This window comes from Kwoniella mangroviensis (assembly GCF_000507465.2).
Source record: "Kwoniella mangroviensis CBS 8507 chromosome 1 map unlocalized Ctg01, whole genome shotgun sequence".
Classification (NCBI taxonomy): Eukaryota; Fungi; Basidiomycota; class Tremellomycetes; order Tremellales; family Cryptococcaceae; genus Kwoniella; species Kwoniella mangrovensis.
In genome coordinates, this window is record NW_027062533.1 from 12,005,393 (window position 1) to 12,026,941 (window position 21,549).

The 21,549-nt window shown below is 45.0% G+C and overlaps 6 protein-coding genes across 6 annotated transcripts; 3 read left to right on the forward strand and 3 right to left on the reverse strand.

Moving 5' to 3' along the window:
* Nucleotides 1-332: 332 nt before the first annotated feature.
* I203_104547 (uncharacterized protein) lies at nucleotides 333-6,912 on the reverse strand (the record flags this gene model as incomplete). The annotated part of the gene is made up of 7 exons (XM_019143864.1): nucleotides 333-471; nucleotides 577-705; nucleotides 775-3,919; nucleotides 4,043-4,993; nucleotides 5,053-5,488; nucleotides 5,709-6,237; nucleotides 6,317-6,912. 7 exons carry the CDS (start codon nucleotides 6,910-6,912, stop codon nucleotides 333-335), a joined length of 5,925 nt encoding a protein of 1,974 aa, XP_019006913.1.
* A 584-nt stretch (nucleotides 6,913-7,496) lies between these two features.
* I203_104548 (uncharacterized protein) lies at nucleotides 7,497-8,669 on the forward strand (the record flags this gene model as incomplete). The annotated part of the gene is made up of 5 exons (XM_019143863.1): nucleotides 7,497-7,837; nucleotides 7,896-8,013; nucleotides 8,088-8,180; nucleotides 8,274-8,367; nucleotides 8,494-8,669. 5 exons carry the CDS (start codon nucleotides 7,497-7,499, stop codon nucleotides 8,667-8,669), a joined length of 822 nt encoding a protein of 273 aa, XP_019006912.1.
* A 586-nt stretch (nucleotides 8,670-9,255) lies between these two features.
* I203_104549 (uncharacterized protein) lies at nucleotides 9,256-12,417 on the reverse strand (the record flags this gene model as incomplete). Its single annotated transcript, XM_019143862.1, has 6 exons — nucleotides 9,256-9,269; nucleotides 9,336-9,369; nucleotides 9,453-9,540; nucleotides 9,654-9,761; nucleotides 9,893-11,991; nucleotides 12,058-12,417. 6 exons carry the CDS (start codon nucleotides 12,415-12,417, stop codon nucleotides 9,256-9,258), a joined length of 2,703 nt encoding a protein of 900 aa, XP_019006911.1.
* A 1,525-nt stretch (nucleotides 12,418-13,942) lies between these two features.
* On the forward strand, nucleotides 13,943-17,572 carry I203_104550 (uncharacterized protein; the record flags this gene model as incomplete). The annotated part of the gene is made up of 6 exons (XM_019143861.1): nucleotides 13,943-14,035; nucleotides 14,234-14,355; nucleotides 14,531-15,623; nucleotides 15,677-16,052; nucleotides 16,114-17,125; nucleotides 17,185-17,572. 6 exons carry the CDS (start codon nucleotides 13,943-13,945, stop codon nucleotides 17,570-17,572), a joined length of 3,084 nt encoding a protein of 1,027 aa, XP_019006910.1.
* Nucleotides 17,573-18,370: 798 nt separating this feature from the next.
* Nucleotides 18,371-19,701, reverse strand: I203_104551 (uncharacterized protein; the record flags this gene model as incomplete). Its single annotated transcript, XM_019143860.1, has 4 exons — nucleotides 18,371-18,420; nucleotides 18,521-19,189; nucleotides 19,282-19,390; nucleotides 19,489-19,701. 4 exons carry the CDS (start codon nucleotides 19,699-19,701, stop codon nucleotides 18,371-18,373), a joined length of 1,041 nt encoding a protein of 346 aa, XP_019006909.1.
* A 448-nt stretch (nucleotides 19,702-20,149) lies between these two features.
* Nucleotides 20,150-21,333, forward strand: I203_104552 (uncharacterized protein; the record flags this gene model as incomplete). Its single annotated transcript, XM_019143859.2, has 7 exons — nucleotides 20,150-20,175; nucleotides 20,276-20,344; nucleotides 20,425-20,442; nucleotides 20,517-20,720; nucleotides 20,803-20,843; nucleotides 20,928-20,998; nucleotides 21,235-21,333. 7 exons carry the CDS (start codon nucleotides 20,150-20,152, stop codon nucleotides 21,331-21,333), a joined length of 528 nt encoding a protein of 175 aa, XP_019006908.2.
* Between the last annotated feature and the right edge of the window lie 216 nt (nucleotides 21,334-21,549).

A 21,549-nucleotide genomic window follows, 5' to 3' on the forward strand; every position in this document is an offset into this window, starting at 1 on the left:
AGTCAATCAGAGTGGAGGGGGAAAAACCAATCAACCGAAACGATCGATGATTCAAGGGGTGACGCGTTATTTACACTCGAGGAATCATCATGGGCAGCGTTGCCCTCCGAGTACTGCTTTAAGCAATACATGATATGATATTCATTCAATGGAGGTATGATTATAGAGGATATTCGCTACAATCACATGATGTTACATTGTAAAATAGAACGTCGAACAAATCAAGATTGTAGTATGAAGGTATCACTGAACTTGCAAGATAGAAAGTAGAAGATATTCTCTATTTTCCGATCCATTCAACCCCACAAGAGACCATACTTTTAGCATCTACACTATAAACATCCCCAACCGCCCCCATCAGAAGTCAGCTCCAACCTCCTGGCTGTTAGATGAGGTATATTGTGCATTAGCCAAGTGGCTTTCCGAAGTTCGTCCAATCGACCAATATGGACGTATTGTCTATGACCTCGTCTAGAGAGATAAAAACATCCACGATCAATATTGGAATCAACGAGCAATTGAGATCTTAGTCTACTCGAACAGAGGTGAATGACGATTAAACAGGGGTGGACTCACCTCATGGATATATCCAATTCCCCATGTTCATCCAAATAAGGCATATGACCGAAACTTCCCGAACCAGCATACAGATAAAGTATGATCCATCTTCGTATATCTACGAACATTCCCACTACCGCACCGCACCTAACACCACGACATCCAATAAATCAGCTTTTGATACTGTGTTATACTCATAACATATTCTCGACTCACTCTCTCATATGCAAATTGCATTCCCCCTCCTCTCCAATCGAACAACAATCCCCTCCTAGACAAACCATCTCCCCGCAGAAAAGACATAACGCAGGGTACGTGGGTTTCGTCTTACATCTCGAGCACTTCCTATTCTGATAATCCAATACCAGCGTTTCCCACTTGGTAGGTAATCTCACTAATTCGTATGTTCCTGGATACTCCAAAGACGGGATGATCCGTCCCTGAGAGGCCCACTGGGTTAACCATCTAGCTACGATTGGCGTTTCGGTAGTTGATGGGTCACGAAGCGTATCATGAGGTGAAGGGATCCCCAACAAGGTCAACAACCTTCTATATTCGCATATCCCGGGTGCTTGGAGAGTATCTAAAGTTTCGGGAGTCATCATGGGGTAAGAACCCGATACGGCGTTGTAAATGATTGCCGCTCTTCGGAGGAAAGGTAGTGTATGTGAATATACCAATTTCGCTAGCATCTCATCAGGGACCATATTGACGATCGACTCGGCGTCGGCGAAAGGTCCAGCATTTCGTAGGATCGATAACATTATAGGTTTGATTCCCGTAAACAGATCGAGGGCATCTTGTGCAGTTGGATCTTCCGGTGGGATTGACCGTGACGAAGGTTGGAGCATCTTGTAAGAGCTTGATGATGTGTTGGTCGCCGAAGAGGATATACAACTTCTCTTGATTGATAAGGCTAATCCGAACATTGATCTGATCAGTTCAGCATAATATGCCATGACAATCACCGACTGTAATAAGTCAGGTGCTATCGCGGCGGTTTCAATCACCATCCCGAGCGGTTTACGAAGTAAGAGTGGTGAAGGTAGTGTCGAAGACCTATACCAATCAGGTAAGAATCTAGCGAAAATTCCTACTCTCAGCGCAGTTCTATCGAATCCAGGTCCGAAGTATAAATCTAATTCCAATTGTAACAACCCAATCAATTTCTTGATTAATTTCATTGACAATTCCGGTATTTGCTCTGCGACCGATAAGACTTCTTTTCCGTTTATAGTCGTTGGTCCACCAAGTCCACGTTGGGTTATTTCAGCCATCGAAACGGTATATCCAACCATATCGTCGGGCAAGTACATGTGAGTCTTCTTACCTCGAATACGATGAGATTGTTCAGATAGGGGTCGGATCAATCCCCGCATTCGATCAGCCATTCGAGAGGTACTTTTCATATGTCCTCTTCGATGAGCGTGATCCAATGAATGAACCGAGAACATACAATCCGAGAACCAAGGTATCACTTCACCGGTTTCGAAATGATGATCCCATATCCTCTGACTATCCGCCACTCGAAGTAAACCCTCACTCGATACTTTCCGTATAGTCACTGACAAACTAGGTAATTTTTCTCCTTCCTTCTTGAGGACGACAGCAGGTTTCCTAGGTGTCATACTGGGTTCAACGGGTATCAAGACGTTTCCAAGTGATTTGCACAGGGGACACATGTATTCTAATCGTACGGCATTTTCAGGATGATGTCTCTGGACTTGTTGAGTATGTCGAGTCTTGGTAGCTTCAAAGTAATTTGACATGCATTGATCGTGCATGAAATGACTGCACGCAGACATGTGAATGCCAAACTTCAGTGCGGTACTCGGGTAACCTTGCGTTGAGACTGGTTCAGCTCGATCACCATCCTCGAATGCGAATCGGTGGTATCTAGTCGGTTTATCCAGGCTTGTTGGAGTTTGAAGAGACTCTTCGAACCAATCTCTATCGTGGACCGCTTCTCGAATCGTTCGACTAGGTTGGAGAAGAGCCAACATACCACCAGGAGCTCTTGAGGTTATATCTTCTTGACAGACTATACACTGTCCATACGTTTCGTTCTCGGCGTGGACTCCATCTTGATCCATATCAGTATCTTCCGCCATGGACTCGTCTTCGTCACCACTTTCCTCTTCCATCATAGCTACAAAGTTCTGCTGCTGCTTTGCAAATGCAGCCATGATTGCCTTCTGCCTTGCAGCGGCAGCAGCTTTCGGATCAGGTTTTGCAGGGGAGGAAAGCTGTAGTAATGATTCGGCTTCCCTATTTGCTCGGTAGTCGACGGTATATTCAGCTGGTAGGTGTTTCACTATCGTTTCTAATATATAGTCAACCCTCGCCTTGTATGGCTTGTATGCCGACTGAGTCTGCATTATCCATAAATTCTGGAAAGTCGAATGATCACCGTCAGCGCCTTTGATCTGGAGCGACGCTTCAGCAAATTGGCTTGGAGCGATCGACAGAGCTATCATGGCGAGGTGGAGAGAGTAATCAAGCACAAAGTCCCAGGTAGGTATGACCGGTGCAGCTTTCGATTCAGCTGGCATGGCGGCATGAACAATCAAAGCCCATCGATCGGGATCTCCCATATGTAGACAATGCGATAACGTCCAGTAGACCAAGTCGCTGACGACGTTCGTGTGGAGGAAGTCGCCAATGGTGGAGAATGGGTGCTCGGCAGGAGGAAGTTCGAGGGGTTTGGGCAAGATGAAGGGATCTTCCACCGATGTATTACGTTTCTTTGCTCTAGCGATGAGCTTGTCCATAGCTCCACGCTGGTCATTCTTGGTATAATAATGCCAGTATGGATCGACTTCGTCGTACAGTTCGTCTTTGAGGGAGTATTGTCCAGGAGCAGATTCAGTTGGTTCTCTAAAATCGGCAACTGATCTCAGGATGGGCGCGACGCTTCCCTCTTGACTTCTTTCAGGTAGCTTCTTGTAGATTTCGTAATAAGTCAAAGGTTGAACTGCAAGTTGGTGTATGATGTGTTTTCGCGTTATCTTGTCTCTCGACCAACCATCGACGATAGCTGGATATGTAACAAGGTGGATGACCAGCAATAGGAAATCCTCAAGGAGGTTGATACGTTGTTTGGGTTCGGTAGCGTGGGACAACCAGATATCTGGATTCTTCGGGTTGCCTCTGAACCACGGAGATAGGCCAAATCGATCTATCATAGCGACCATGAATTTGAGGGGATCAATGATACAGAGACCGAATTGTAATAAGAAGAAATCTTGATCGAGTGTTGCCTCTCTGAGGGTCATTTCTCGATAATGGTGGTGTTGCATTCTCATCGCAGCACCGTTCTTCTTCCACATATCGGCACGAATCTGCGAGAGGACGACGTGTGCTAGAAATCAGTGTGTCAGCTGGATGTCCTTTCTATGACAATTCCACGAGAGGCAGATACCACCGGCGGCAGAGATGAGTGGACCAAATGCTCTAGAGAGCTTGACGGAAGATAAAGACTCACTCTGCATTGACCATTCGATGATCATCAACTTCATCCTCTCACTATCACTCTGATTCTGAGCTCTCAACACAAATTTCTCCATTATCTGCCTGAAATTCAACCCCCTCAAGGATGAAGTGCTGATGTCATCGTTCAACTGGCCAAGATGTTTCCCAAACGATTTGACCATTTCTGCCAAGAGGTAATTCAGATAATGGTGGAAACTGAAAGCTTCTATGCGAGTGACAGATTGTTTGATGAGTGAGAATCTTGAGTTTTTATATAAGACATCTTGAACATCATGTTCAACCGGTCTTTGATATTTCTCTTTATCCAAAGTGTTGGACATCAACATCATATCGGTTAATATCCTGTTGACCACCACCGCCATAGACCCCAAGACATTATCTATCGTTCCGCTCAAGAACACTTCTCCAAGTTCTCGACAGAGTTTAGACATGTCCGGTAAGATGATGAAAGATTTGTACCAGTCGACTTCGTATTCTACGTGCTCAGTCTGTTCCCTTTTCTGAGGTTGTAATCCCACAAACATATTGATGAACAATAAAGCACGGTTGAATAACTGGGGTTGTCGAACGATGAGTTTCCTCATTTCTGGATGTCGAACCATACTTCTGAGATGACCAAGTAGAGCCAGTCCTTTCTTATTCCTGAATGCCGGTGCATCGGTATCCATACGACCTTTGGCTGAATTATCTGTAGGATCGAAATGAAGAGGAGGAATGACCAGTCGATCGCAACCGTCAGTCTTGATATTTTGCCCAGTGAACCATGCGTGGGCAACACTGATTACGTTGTTGTACAATTGACCTTTGGCTGTGGCATGTACGCAAACAGCTCCATTGGTGAAGATGAGGTAAGCCGATGAATAGATGATATTCGTATCCAGTTCCCGTTCTTGGAAGATGTAATGTTCGACCAACCGTGGATAATTTATTGCGAATCGTGAGGCTGAAGTCGATATCGTTAGTTTGGGTGACTACTGCATGTTGGTGCATAACCAAACTCACCCAAATCCTTCCTCACATCTTGATCAAACAATAACACCGAGCAGTATATCTGCCTCATCTCCCATTTGGCTTTCTTCCACAATCTAGAATCTAACTGTAGCAACCAATCAATTCTTCTTGTATCGTGGCCGCCCATGATCTTGCCCCATTCAAGATCTTTCAGATCTGGTGCTAAAGGGGTCCCTGCACCTACTCCAGCGTTTCTTAACCTCGGTTCGTACAGCGCTTTCGCTAACATCCTCTTGAACACTGTATCGTCTCCATCGATTGTCGATCGGACCATATCGTGCAGCCAAGATATCAAGATTCCGACAAGTTCTTCCCTGAAAGAGTCTGAGGCAAGACGTAATGAGACAGGAGCATCGATTTGCTGGATCATGCTCGCTCCGTGGAAGGCTATTATAGGATTCGATGAGACCAGGACAATTTTGCGGCCCTGGATAGGCGAAAAAGGCTCGTTAGTGAATGGTTACATCGCATCCGTAGATACCTCTCACAATCTGTGTAGATTATGATTATATGAAGAGAGAAGGAGGCGGAAGGGGGGAAATGGCGGGAGGAGCTTGGGGAGGGGGCAGAGGGATGGGGTATTGAAGGAGAAAAGAGGATGGAAGGAAGGAGGAAGGGAAGAAGAGTAAAAACGCAAGTCCACTTACCACTTCGTCTACTTCTCTAACCCACTGTTCCGCTACTTCCCACTTAATTCCCAGAGCATCTCTAAGTTGTCTACCTACTTCTCTCGAAACATGCTTCTCATCTTGCCACATCACCACGCTCCACGGTCCCTTATCCCTCCTTTCTTTCATTTCGCCCGTGGGTTGTTCCGAATTACGCATTTCTTCCTCCGTCTTCGGTAGATGACCATATTCGGAGGGAATCAAGGAATGTTGTAATGTTTGTATGATAAACTCCAAGACCATTACGATTGTACGATGAATTGCCAAAAGAAGGTTATCCGGTATTTCATACTTTAGGGTTTGTATTGGTTTTTCACCCTCCGATAGAGGCGGATGATGTGAACATCCTTTACATGATGGAGGGTCGGGTTTCCATGCTGATGGATCACCACAATCGCAAGATGCAGAAAACGAATATGATTGTCCGAACAAAACTTCATGCCCTTCGTGATCGGATGAATAGAAACATTCCGCACAGAGCACAACAGAAGGATTTATAGCGCATGTCCTGGAACACCACAAACAAGACCGATTAGTATTCTAACAGCGTGTTTAAGCTTGAGGATTTTAACGAGGTCAGTACTCACTTGCAAGTGAAAGTCCTATCAAATCGATTGAACACTTTCCCACATATTGTCCCGTTCCTCACTTTCTTGAATGACCTATGACCTTTGGATTTATAGATCTCATCTAGCTTATCTTGAGCTAAACTTAGACTCCACGTTTTAGGTGAAGGTAAATTATCTTGAATATCATTGATCAACCAATCGTTCAAATTCCCAAAACTCGGTATTTTCAAGTCTACCTTCTCCGATGATCCCCCTACATCGGGTGAGTTGATAATGGTAGGTAAGAAATATTTTATCCAATCTGATCTTTGCCATATACTTTGAAACAAGCTTCTAATCAAGGCTGCCTTGACTGAACTGGATATCTTATTGTCCCTTTGTAGATGCGCGGTGGCCAACAGCTCGGATAGAGCTTTATGAGGATCTGTAGGGGACAAGTTTGATGAGCCGGTGAAGGGGATAGGCTGTAAAATTGAAGATCTAGAGGACGATGAGGATGCCTGAGTGTGGGGTTGAGGTTGGGCTTGGTCTCCACCTGAACCAGAACCGGAACCGGATGATCGTGAGAATGGGTTGAGAGAGGAGGGGAGGAACCTCTCTCCTGGCATCGGCATGGTGGGTTATATGATCGAGTTGTGCAGATCAGAGGATTTGAGGTGATAGGGCTTGCGTTGAGATGATGAGTTGCGTGGGTTCGTGATTGTTGTTGACCTCTCAAGACGTAAGATACTTTGGTGTGAGGAGCGCATAGACAATGAACGTCTTACGGTCCAAGGCGCGCGTGCCGTTTTCGTTTATGATTCGTTACGATGAAAGTCGTTTACAAGATTCTGAAAGAGTGTAGTGGCTGATGGCTATGCTTGTATTGGTGAGGTGTTGAAGTGTGGAATAGGTCTGCCTTTGTAGTGGTTGATTGATCAATCTATCATGAATCGTGACTTGCACTTGCCAAGGTCAGGTCCCAATTCCAATTACGCGTAATCATCATCAATCAGATCAATCCGATCAATCCGAGTATGCCACGTCATCGTACCTGTCTACGGTACCAGCGTTATCGTTATCAGTCTTGTCTCGATGCGTGATCGCGTACTCTGGCTCGTGAATAACACCAAACGTCGAGGTAGATCTGTACATATGAGCAGACCAGCTTTCAAGTCTAAGAACCAACGGAGAAGCAGACCTTGTCAAAAGACATACAATGTCATCCCGCCCTTCGACCTCATCAACCCACCTCCCCGTCCCACCCTCGATCCCACCAGCACTCCATCAACTAGCCAACCCCGCTCCGGTACTCATCGACTCGCAATTACCAAATTACCTTTTACCGAATGTCCTCGACTTGCTCAGAGATTCGTCAAGGCATGTGATACGGAGAAAGAGGGAGCAGGAGGATTCATTAAGGTCTGAGGGGTTATTACCGCCTTTGGAGAAAGGGAAGGGCAAACAGGTCGAGGATGAAGAGGAGAAGCTCGTAGAGGATGAGCTGGCTAGGAAGGTTGAGAGAGTTGGATTGATGGTCGGTGGTCATATTGCTGAAAAGTAAGTGTCAGAGCTGTATTTTCGTGCAGTCTATTGCTGATTTTGTTGGTTAACGTAGGTTGACACTGGCAAGACCACCTTTGGCAACTCATCTGGATATCATCAAATTCATATGTAAAGATCTGTTCTTATATGTATACTCCAAACAGATCGATAATCTACGTACGAATCATAAGGTGAGTAAAGTGATTTTCCAAACACAGAGTCGACCTTCTCTTCTCGACAAAGATTGCTAATTATGGTTCTACAGGGAATATTCGTACTCCAATCTCATTCATTCCCTCCTCTCATACCTCTATCAACCTATAAAGGCTCCTCGAACGATATCGAAATTGCTAAATCTGTAAGCTGACTTGAAATATTCAAGAATATCTCATCTCATCATTTATGGGATTTGTTTTTTCTGATGGCTCGTTTATTGCAACCTTGATTATAGCATCTCTTATTTCCCCAAGCTTTGTTACAAGGTGCATTGGTCAGATTAGGTATGAACGCTGTTGTGACAGCCGAATCAAGTGGATTACCACAATGTGAGTTGCTCCTTTTTTAGTTACCCGTGGTCCTTTTATACTAAATCCCTCATGTCTTCGTCTCCTTCTTCTGCCCCTTCCCCATTTTCTCACATCGGTACTAAACCTCATTTTCCCATTTCGAAGGTACATTCCAAATCCGTACAATCAAATCCACCATCCCAATTCCCTCGACACCTTCCACAGCAGGTGCAGGTACACCTAATCTCATTCCGCAGCAGCAAGGTCAGGCTGGAGTACAGAGACAAACGAGTGATCTGAGAGGATCAACAGGGTTGGGTATAGGTCAGGCTGGTATATAACGGAATGGAAAAAAAAAACCGTCGATATCCTTCATATATTCATCTATATCATATCAACACATGAATTATTGTATGTTTGTTTATTATTTCGTATGAACCTCATGACCAAGGGTCAAGAGCGCAAAGAAAACAAGACGATGTTACTGTAATTCCGTGCTATCCCTGATCTCTGAGAAGATGATTGCAATTATCAATCTTTGAATGTGTGAAATGTGAAGAAACCTAATGATACATCTCAATCATCATCTTCAACTTCTCTTTGACATATATCTTACTATATTTCTCTTTTCTCTTTATATATCATTATATACTTATATACACATATACACGCACCTGCAGAGAAAACGTAATAATACAAGTACTCTAATAATTCTTTTTATCTTCGTTCTCAGCATCAATCTTCAATTTCAATCCAAATGTATACTTTGTATGTGTTATATCTTACAATTTGACTTTCTTTCGTGTTGTCTTTTCCTTGTTTGTTTTTCTGGTGTACTCAATCTCATATATGTATATCTTACCATCTACCGCTTATCTTCATAAATTATATCAAGTCATTTTATGGGTTCGTCGAATATTACAGATCCTATCCTCTCGGATCTGTTCGCGAAAAACCATGTCATCGTGTCAGCTCATTCATTATTGTCGGTTTTAAATTTGACTTACCATCTTTAGGAACCATGGACATCCAGATCCTTGACTGTTTTCAAATCCACACACCAATTAGTATCAGTCAGGATATCTAGAAATGACAGAACAACAAAAAAGCAAACCCAGACTAACCTTGAAAATCCTGAAATTCTCCTTCGTCAAATCTCTAAAATCGACTCTCTTGTCAGCTTTGAAATAGAAAGTGAGCTTTCTTCGATCCCTGTAACCCAAAAGCCCCACACAAAGTATTGTCAGCGTATCGATCAGATATATAACCTATTCCACAAGTAAAGACCCTTTGCATATTCGATGAGTTTGAGATCAGTTACTCACCATTGATATTCCGCATCCACAATTTGCATAGGTAACCCTCTCTGCATGACTTTCTCCCGGCAGATCATCATAGCTTCATATTCGTCATTCAACTTTTCTCTCATACGACTATACATAAGTAAGTGAAACAGCGCGAAGTTAGCTTGCAAACTTTCTCAATTCATACTTTGTCCTGTCTGATAGGCAGAAACATTGACAACGGGATCATCATCAACATGTAAGAGGGCATCATCACTCACTTCTGCTCTTCAGTCCCTTGACTGCTCTTCGCGAATATCCTCTTCGGTGTCAATTCCTTAGCCAGCGGTCCTCTCACGATCGTACTTCCCGCTAAATCAGGTTGCCCCGAAGGTCCACAACCAATTAACAAACCATCCAAATCCATATTAGAAAGGTCAGGAGGTACACCGAATTCACCGGACAATCTCTTTTGTTGTTGTACTTGCTGTTGTTGTTGTGGTAATTGACCAGATACAGCCAAACCAGGAGGTTGATGTTGACTTGCACCAGACAGTAACGCTGCAGTAGCTTGTCTTTCTTGCCAATCTCTGATATCGTTCGGTGTAAGTTGATCATATATGACCGTACCGAGATCACTTCCTCTATCAGCTTCTACAATTACTTTGTCCCCGTTTGAGATTAACAATGTAGGATCAGGACAATAATAGATATCCCTTCGTCCAGCTTTGAAAGTAACAATGTAAAGTGGTGTGGTGATTGGCAACGAACCTAGTGGAATCCCTTTGCCTAGATCAGATAGGGATAATGTAGAGAATGATGGTGAGGTAGGTTGAGGTGGTGAATTATTCGGGTAGAACGGGGGAGGTGGTTGATTGGAGTAAGGTCCAGCCCCTACGTAAGCTGATCCAGGTGGTGGAAGGGGTGGTAATGAATGTCCAGGTCCTGGTCCATTGTATCCTTGAACGCCTGGCGGATGTCTGTTAGGAGGCATACCGTAGTACCCCTGAGGAGGAAGAGGGGGTCTACCAAATCCACTTGGTCCACCTAACATACCTTGACCTGGTGACCCATTGTTCATCAGTCCCAGTCCCGGTGTGGGTCCACCAGGTGGAGGGGGAGGAAGATTACCATATGGTCTAGCGCCAATAGGATACGGTGATTGACCTGGAATAAACGATGGTGGTGGTTGGGGTCCTGCACCGGGTGTGCCAATCGCACCTGGTCCAGGTCCAGGTACAGACGTAGATGATTTGATCGTTGACGTAGATAATGATAGATCTTTTGTACCTTCTGGCGATCCCGTCAATCCATTAGAATGTCCATTGGCAATTCTTTCGTGTCCCACAATTGGTGAGCCGACCGCAGCGTTCTCCAGAGGGAATCTCTTGCTATTACCATTACTTTCACCTGAGGTACTTCGTTCTCCAGATATTCCGAAAGTCTCTAATCTACCTCTAGGTGGGGTTGATCCGAACGATGGGAAAATCTCTTCGTTCTTAGGTCGATTGATGGACGATATACGCTGATGTCCCGTTCCTGGTTCGCCAAATCCGAATTTAGGTAATGATCCTGAATTTGACACTTCCCCATCTCTGATTGTCCTCTTGCTTTGATCAATATCCAGACTCAAGGCGTTTCCTAAATCACTTTCAAAGCCGAATAAACCTCTTGAGGGTGGACTCATAGAGGTGATTCCCATTCCAGGTTCGCCAAAAGCAAATTCCCTTCTACCTCCTGGTCCACCTACGACAGATACACTATGTCTTCTTGATGATGCTCCTGATCTATTCCCTCCATTCGATTCTCCATATGCATTTCCTACCATTCCACCAGTGAAAGGTTGCCCTTGTCCATATCCACTTCCGAGAGCTTTATGTACCGATGATGATAATGCTGTAGTATCAGGTGGCGAAGCTCCCCATGCCGGACCTACAGAAGCTTTGATACCATCTTTGAACCCTCCCCCAGATGGTGTGACACCATTCTTACCGTACATCTCCTCTCGTGCAGGGTTGTTACCCAATGACGGCAGTCCACGTGAGAATGGGGACATATTACTTCCTTCATTGGGGCTAATATTCCACCCTACATCCGCTTTAGAGAAAGCCCCTACGTTTTCCAGAGTGCTCATCGTGCCGAACCACGGTCTGTCGATGTTGGTGGGACGCACACCAGTAGCTAAGGATTGTGATCTAGACCGTGAGGAGTTGGCTCCTGCTTTGGGCGGAGAGGGGGGTAAGGGGTGTTGGCGGATAGCGGCGGGAGAGGTAGAAGGAGTGGAATTGGGTGAAAACGTAGGGAAGGGCGAAGTGGATTGGGAGCGAGATGGGAAGAATTCTTCGGTGTGGGATGATAGTGTCCGATTCAGTACTGTATTCTATTTCGCCCAATCCAAACCATTTCATCAGCATCACTTCTAGGCGAGTGGACATAGAAAACATACCCTTGGTTCCCTTACTTCTCCGGCTGAAAAGCTATTCGCCCTCGTCTGCGTTCCACCAGCCAAAGCATTACTGAACCTCCCTGGAGCCCTTGATCCACCAATCACTCCGAAAGCTCCTCCTCCAACGCCGTTCGTACCGTTCATACCTGGACTACCTCTCCCTGAACCAGGTGTCGAAGACGGTGGGATCCTCTCTCCAGCAGGCTGAGATGCCGCCCTCGTCTTGTATTGGAATGGGGTGCCGGTCAGACTGGTGGCTCTAGCCGGTGATGGTCTGAAGATGGGGGCATTGGGGTTGGGACTGTTGGGATTGTGTACCGGAGGGAGCGTTTGGGATTTTATGGGTGATGAGGTACTCATCGTGAGCTGAGTCGGAAGACCGAATGAATGATGATCAGTCGATGATCCGCGGCCATCAGCTGGTGAATAACTTACAAATAGGTTTGATCGTAGTTACTCCGCTGATGCAGTACAACAAGTGAATGCCTAACCGCCTTGTATCTAGTCTCTAGTCTACCCAGGAGATCCTCTCCTGTTCAATCGAAAGGAACTGAAGGTGAGACTGTGTCTCGGGTGAATGTAGTGAATGAGATGCAATTGTCGATCCTTCGATCCTGTCGACGAAAGGTGTTTTAACCTGATTCTGTGGTTGCTCAAGTGAGAAAGCGAAGATTCGTTCTTGACAGCGGGAGTAGATCAATGATGATGATGATAAGGTTGCTGTTGATGATGCGTCGTTAGGCTGTTGATGTTCGATCCTGTCGTTCGTTATGTTTCTTGTCTGTACGTCTATACCTAAATCCTTACGTTGGGGTTTGAAAGGTTGTCTATTTGATTGGTTCTATGCTGTTGGCAGACGATAAAGAGAAGAGAGACAGATTGGTTGATTATATAAATAAGAGGGATATATGGAAACAGATGACCGGAATTTGATAGATGAGAAGGGTATCTATAAGGTTTCTCTTGATCCAATGTGGGAAAAAGGAACGAGGGGGAAGAGGAGTCAAGTGCTCTCGTGGTATGATTCAAGGGGCAGTGATGAGTGAGAACGTAGAAAGTAGTAGTATGTAGACTCAGTGACTCATTTGTAGTCTATCAGGATCGATGTTCTACGAGTATGATGATAACCATCTGCTACTATCAGGTGACAGTCGGCCAGCAAAGGGAGGAGAAGACGTAAGTAAAGACATGACATACAGGACAGATCTCTAGGTTGGAATGGTCAGCCTGATAACTATATCTTTGTCTGACATCATTCATAACACCCCTCCGTGTACGTAATCACCCCACCCTTCTGTGCCTGGGTGAGCACAACCTGCACATGCCTGATTCTGTTCCAGCAACACGATATCAGATCAAACTCCCCTCCCCATATGACCAACGATTGATTGGCTCCATCTGGACTCGTCCCTCATTTGTCAGTCAGCAGTCCCGTTGACGATCAGAGGCGATCTTCCAGCAGGGGAGTATGCCATGCACAAGGTGCCACCTATGATGATATAACCATTGAGATGCCACTCATCGGTTGTGTGCGCCATGGTTGATTACCGGATTGAGTATGCATCGCACGGGCATAGACGCGCAAGCTACGAGTGATCAAGACACTCTAACTGCGAACAAGAGAGATAACGCAATCCTTTATTCCCTCTCATACAAGGCTCATATCCATATCCATATTCGTATCTCTTTCTCACTCACTTCCTTGACCTATCTTTTCATCATTTCAAGAAATACCATCCTCACTTCCGTCTCATCATCAACTCTGTTATCGACAAGAGCATTCGGCATAGCAAATAGTCATCCTTATATAGTCCAACAGGAAGGAAAGGCGATATCGCCACCCCCTCAACCTTATCAGTAGATCAACCAGAGTAATACACTCATCATGTTCGTCATCAAGGCGACTCTGAAAGATGAGACTAGGCGTCTTACTTTCGACAGATCAAAGTTCCCTCCTTACTCAGAGGTCCAACAGAAGGTGAGTGAATCATTCATCCACCTCAAGAGGAAGAGGGATAGTTACCCATCCATCGGTTATCTCCGGGGCTGTGTTGAATGATAACAAGAGAGCTGATAAAACCACCTCTTTCTACTTCACTATCCCCTCATATCGGCTACTCTGGACGACCGTTGAACCATTGCGCCTATTCTCTGCTACCTTACTGTGTTGTGACAGCTTCGAAGCATCTTCAACCTCCCTTCGACAGCTCACACTTACTGGGTGAATGTCCTCCTATTCCCAGATGATGCCCAAGAGGCGAGGATCATGTTCAAGAAGCATGTGTGTGATGCTGCCGAGTGAGTGAGAGTCCTCATTTTTTGTCGTTGGTCCTCCTACATTAGGTATAGGGTGAAAAGACTCTGTCAAGAATGACCCTTGTCGTGACGTCCGATTTCAACGGTCTTGCCCATTTAGGGGATTAGTGGCGACTGCATTGATCAGGTGCTGACGATTGTGTGTATTATTCACCAGATACGAATCAGCTCAAGCGCCCTTCACTCACAGTGGTCTACCAGCTCCAGCATTGGTATTCACCGTACTTCTCGCTTCCGACCCAAGATTGAACAGCATTCACGGGTACCACCGAGCCAACAGCCTGCTTACTTCCGCTGGCGATTTGGCTATTCACATTTCGTCAGTCGAAGAAGATCTCGCCAAGCGAGTTTCTCTCCTTACTGCTCTCGAAGAAAAACTGGCCTCGTGCCGAAGGGACGACGATACCACCGGTGTGACTTTCTGGTCGGATCGAGTGAACGATAAGAAGAAATCAGTCAAAGACCTCGAATCGGAATTGCTCAATTGTCAACAAGAATTCAACAAGATGAACGATCAACTGGACGGTACGGCCCTCCCAGATGGTTATCCACCTCAATCACTCAGGGATTATGCTGAGTCTGAGGAAAGAGAAGAAGTGGGTCGAGCTCAACAAACTGAGGATGAACTTGCTGCTTGGAAGGCAGGTAACGAGTATGAGAATGATCATCAGCTCTTCCCTCCTCTCGATCATCTCATTCCTCCTCACGGCCCAAGGTTCCGGAGTCATCATGGTCGACGAGGTTTCAGACCCCCTCCTCCACATTTCCATGCTAGAGGATGGGCACCTATGCCTCCCCCACCACCACCAGCCCAGTTCAGTGGATTCGGTGCACATGCACCTCGATTCGAACCTCACCAAGGCGATAGAGGTATCAGAAACCTCTTTGACAGAGTTAGCGATGTTCTCAATCCACCTGTTCCTGCGGACGTTGTTCCAGTCAGAGAAATTAAGACCATGCTCGATGCTTTCCTGGTCAACTTGTCCAACCAACTCGCTACCACTTTCGAAGGTGCTCCCAGAGTAGCCACTACGGATACAACCAGCGAGACCGAACGACCCATCCCAGGTGCATTCGTTCAACCTCAAGCTGATGCTCAAACTCAGACTCAGCCAGTAAAGGAGGAACCTCAAGACGAGAGAAAGTCGAACGGTCGATCTGCTCAGCTCGGTAAAGGCGGTTTCAGACATCGAAGAATCTGGTGTGATGGATGTGAGGAAGGTATCAGAGGTGTCAGATACAAATGCGAGGTAGGTTGATTCTCTGTTCGATTAAGCATATCAGCTGACCCGACTCTCAACAGCAATGCCCTGACTACGATCTATGTGGATCATGTCTTCCATTACTCCATTCTTCGGACCTTCACCCGTCCGCTCATACTTTCAAGGCGATGCTTCATCGAGATCTGGAAGAGAGGATCAAACTCGATGACGAAGGTCGAGCTGAACAATCCGTCAGACATCCTGCAACTTGTGATCTTTGCAGTCTTGCTATCACAGGCATACGATGGAAATGCCTCAACTGCCCTGATTGGGACAGTTGCAATCATTGTGCTGCTACGATTACCGATACTCACCCGGGTCACTCATTCGTCAAGCTTCACAAGTCAAGTGACTATGTGCCCAATACATCGGTGGAGGAGAAGGAGAGCGTCCCTCACCCTCATGTCGTCTGTGATGGTAAGTCCATCCCTTAAACGACTGATGCGAGAGCCTTTGACTGACCAGATTTGGTTTACAGGATGCAACAGCTACATCCGAGGATCTCGATACAAGTGCATGCACCCCTCATGCCCCGACTACGATCTTTGCGAGGCATGCGAATCTTCTCCTCACGAGCTCCACCCAGTCGATCATCCCATGTTGAAGATGAAGTTACCTCTCAAATTGGACTTCTCTTCTCACTTTGAACCTCCCAGCGAGTCCGACTCGGACATTCGAAGACATCGACATGGTCGACGAGGACATGCGCATGCTCATGCTCACGAGAGAAGAGTGAACGGTGATGCTTTCGGGCCTAGAAGAGCAGGATGCTGGCGACAACACGAAAGTCCTGATGGATCTCGATTGGGTAGAAGAGTTCATGTCAACTCTGCGACTTCCACCCCACAAGCTCAAGATGAAGTACTCACTCCTTTGGTGCAAGAGAATGAGAACGAACCTGCCATTCCTGGTGGATTCGTCACCCGAAATCTCTACGATGCTCAAGAGTCCGTTGGTAATCTCTCCGCACCTCTGACTCCAGATAACAAAGTCGAGCCTGAATCCACCGATTCTCCCGCTGCTCCAGCTGAGGCAGAGGTCGTTCCAGCTTTGACTAAAGCTGTGAAAGATCTCGCTATCCAAGCATCGAACCAGTCCAGAACTTCGTCGGGAATCTCGACTCCCAAGGAACCAGTAACTCCACTAGATATCTTCTCCTGGGTTCGACATCTGACCATCCCGCCTGGCTGCACGCTACCGCCTGGTGCCGAATTTACCAAATCGTGGAGAGTCAAGAATTTCGCGTCTGGTCAAGAATACGATTTCGAGCGAGTTAAACTGGTGCTCAAGTCAGAAGGAGTGCTTGGCGATGCTTCCAAAAATGTCGATGTGAAGTACTCGAGGGGAGAAGTGAAAGACGGTGATGAGTTGATCATTACCATCCCAGGATTGAGAGTTTCAGAGGACGCTGAGAGGGGACAAGAGATCGTTGAGTTTTGGAGGTTTGAGGACGAAAATGGCACTGCTTATGGTCAACCATTGAGATTAAGGTGAGTTTTGAGTATCGGTATTTCGTATGGAAATGTAGGCTAACGATCTGGTCTCATAGATTTACAGTAGAAGAATTACCTAGATCTACCGGTGATTCAGGAACGCTTTCGCTCAATTCTTCAGCTGTAATCATGCCTTCGACCTCTTCCTCTTCAGTTCTCACCCAAATCCAACACAAAGGTGAAGAACCGGCCTCTTCCGCATCTTCTACTACTGGCGATGTCGAAGCAGAAACGTTCACAGCTGAAGAAGGCGAAAACGAAAGTGTTATCTCGTTAGATACTGAGTCTGATGATGGATCGTTAATCGATGTTGATGGTGTACCTACCGAAACTACCGCTTCGACCACCTCCAAACTTACCATGGAAGATGATGATGAGGAAGACGGGTTTGAGATTGTTGAAGGAAGCGAAAGTGAAGATGATTTGACTGCTGATGAGTTATAAGTGTTCGAAGTATGGGAAAAGAGAAGTATACACGGTGAAGAAATTTATGCTAGGGGGCAGGGGTGAATTTGTTTATTTTATCCATATATATATATATATATATATATATATTCCGAATTGTATATTCACTTTTGTAAGATTATGTTGTTGATCAGAAATCACTTTTCATTTTCTATCTGTCCAAATTACCCAAAAAAAAAGATGGTGATGTATACGATCGATTCGTTTTTTGTACTGTATGTTTGACGTCTAGTGATCGGAATGAGACCGTACATGATTCTTTCGACTTGGTCCATTTCTCTGCACATCTGAGGCGTCAGATCGTTCAGTATATGAGGTACGGTATATTCAACCAGGTTTGAGTATTTGTATAAAGAATGATTCTTTTTCTTTCTCGTCTGATATAGTAAGATATCTAATCTCACCCAGTGGTCAGAAACAGACATATGGAAGATTAGATTATACATCTCGAATCAAGAATCATACAAGAACAAGTGATCTGAAAGACACAAAGAAATGAAAGAGTGAAACAATCAATTCCACAACCACGACCAAAATAGATAAGAGATTGATAATATAACAGTACATCCAAGGAAAGCATATGAATATTATTTCCCGCCATCATACAGCATATCTTAAAAAAGGGGATATACAATGAACCCTAGAGACATGCATGATATCAAAATCTTGCCAAAAAGAACAAACAAGTAATCAAGATGTGATCGAGTATAACTTCGTGGATTTCTTAAGATGGACCATCGATCTTCATTAGTGGTTGGAAGTAGGGACGAAGGGGTATCACCATGAATAATTAGCTGGCGTAGGATTATACACCCTTAACAAACGACCTATCAAATCGACCATACCAAAACGATTCAATTAAATTGAAACTCAGCTCAAAAATCAAGAGGATTAAAAAAAAACCAAAACGACTTGAATTGAACTCACCTTGACCCACTTTCATCTTATATAAGAAATTGACGATCGTCTCTCCTTCTTTATTCTGTCCACCACCCAATCCTTTCATCCAATGATTATTCGCTTTCTCAGCTAACACTTCCCTAGCTGCATACACGTCTGATAACGTGATTACTCCTCTCTTGATTTGCGGGAGAGGTTCAGGAGAAGGTGTGTTCGTTATGGGTTGACGGACAGGAAGAGTCTTGGATCGGGTCGTGGGAGGTTCGAAATTATCTACAGTCCCTTCGGCATCTTCGGTCTGATCGGTATTTTCTTCCTGTCCATTGACGGGTTGATCGATCTGTCCTTCTATATGGTCGTTCTCGCTTTTAGGCTGTATATTTTCAGCTTGATCTGCAGCTTGCGCTGAGGCAGAAGTTGATTCTACGTTCGAATCAGAAGCGGTAGGTGGTAATTGAGGTAATTGAGGTTCGTCCACTATCATCCCATTTTCACCGTTCACGGGATGAGTCCCATTGGTCGATTCGTACAATTGAGTTTGGGGTAATTGCGCTGGTGTTTCTTGGTCCTGCGTCTGCGGTTGCGTTTGCGAATGTTCTTGGGACAGAGATTGCTGGTTAGTCTGAGAGGCAGTAGAAGTGGTATTAGGAGGAGGGACGATTGGAGCTGATGATGATAAGGTATACAATTGATTCGCTACATCCATTCAAAGATGACGATCAGCAGCAAATAGAAACAGCACTTTGCGTTGTATATTGACAAGTCGCGTGAGGATGAAGGTGACTTACGAGGAGTACAAGGTTCCTCAGACCACGGAGAGACATCCCATCTAGGTAGTAAGTCATGATACTCCAGATATTTGTATAGCGTCTCAACGGGAAGTTCGTTAAAGTCAATCTGTCAAGTGACATCCTATCAGCATTGACTATTATTGATCTCATATAAGAAGTATGATATTAATGTAAGGGCTACGACACCTAATCTTGCCTACTCACCTTCGTTTTGACTTCTCCTGGATCCAACAATTCATCATCTTTGCCTTTCGACGACTCCTCGACATTCGTAGCTACTACATCTGGCTTTCTTCTCTTTGTCCGTGAACTACCACCCTGTGGAGCGGTGTTCGAACTTGCCCCGGCTCCAGAAGGTCTGGGCCGCTTGACTCCCGGCGGAGGCATATTTGAGGGGGTAGGCGAGGCAGCTGACATCTTGCGGCGGGAGGGGTATTGGTTGTTATAGGCAAGATGCAAGGTTGTTGTCAGTATCTCTTCAGAGTGAAAGGGATGGAAAGGTATGGACTGATAATGTTTCTCTCCTTAGCAGTGATGATGTTTGTCTGATTGTGAAAAGTGGAGGCTTTTTTTCGTCTTGGCTGTAGATATTACGTAATGAATCAGAATGGCTCACGTGACATCACACGATGTGATGTTTTGCCACCTACTCTGCAGAAAAGTTGAACAACCCATGTTGTCATGACCTGGAATATCATTAACAAGGAATATATAACGTCAAGCATCTAACGCACTAAGACAAAGTAGTAAACGATGGTAAGCTGACACGAACGTGTGAAAGCGGTCCTCGAATAATCAGCTGACTGGCCTTGGCGGATCATAGGGAAAGGCAAAGATCACAAGAAAGTTTGCAGCTGTCAAGCGCATGATTAAACCTAGTGATCCTCGGTTGTGAGTATTGGACGGCGTCGGCTCATGGAGCGCTCAATACTATACATCGGAAGAGCCAAAAATGGAGCTAATCAAATTACCCTTTCTTCTCATTAAACAGGAAAGAGAACGTCGAAAAGGCAGCTAAGAAAGCCGAAAAGGAGAAAGCAGCAGAAGAGAAAAAGGCCGTGTGAGTATATCTTCTTCTATTCCAGTATGATCGTATCCAGTCGTAGCATGACAGCTGACAACAACATATGACTATTACAGAGCACAAGTATCTTCATCGTAAGTGTACCGGTCAAAATGCAACAATTGGATCTGTATACGATCAAGCTAAAATCATCCTTTGATTACCTCAGACTATTCTTATCCCACAATACCGACTTGGGTCCGCCTTATCGTATACTTGTGGATACCAATTTTATCAATTTCTCAATTCAGAACAAAATTGAATTGGTACAGGGTATGATGGATTGCCTGATGGCTAAATGTATACCTACCATATCGGATTGCGTATTGGCGGAACTGGAGAAATTGGGTCCTAAATATAGATTGGCTTTGAGGTCAGTTTACATTTCTCGCGACTTTTCATCTGTGACTTTTGGAAGAGAGGATGAAAGCTTAACAAGTGAATCATGTATACAGGATAGCGAAGGATCCCAGATTTGAGAGATTACATTGTGATCGTGAGTTCCTCTCTAAAATCACAAGTTTTTCCCAATATGTATTTAACCTAATCATCGATTATTATTATTATTATTCTTCAATAGACTCAGGTACATATGCAGATGATTGTCTGGTAAATCGTGTGACTGTACACAAATGTTATATAGTCGCTACTGTAAGTTTCAACCATCGATAGATCATGTTCTCTTTGACATTTATGTCTTCTCTCAATTCTCATTCCTTCCCCTTTTCCTTTCTTCCCCGCCTCTACTCTGCTCTCTTCCTCTCGCTCTCTTGCTCCCTCCCTCCACCTCCCGGCCCTTGCACACACACACTCTCTCTCTGTGTCTCGTCCCGCTAAGACGCATGGGAACATAAAGATATCTAATGCATCTTTACCGCTATCAACAGTGCGACCGAGATCTTCGTCGTAGAATCAGGAAAGTACCAGGCGTACCATTGATGTACGTCGCGAAAAGGAGATATCAGATCGAAAGACTGCCAGAGTAAGTCACACTTCAATCTGTTGTCAGATCGTCAGATCGTCAAGCTGATATCTCTCCCATATCATAGTGGTGGTTCCGCTTTCATCTAACTTCTTCCAGAATTGGTTATATAGATTTATCTCTTGTATGTATTGTATGTAATATCTCGAAATGCATGTCATCTCAATCGATAGCTACAAAAGGTGCAATAAAAGCAGTAGCAAGTATAGCAAGTCATCAT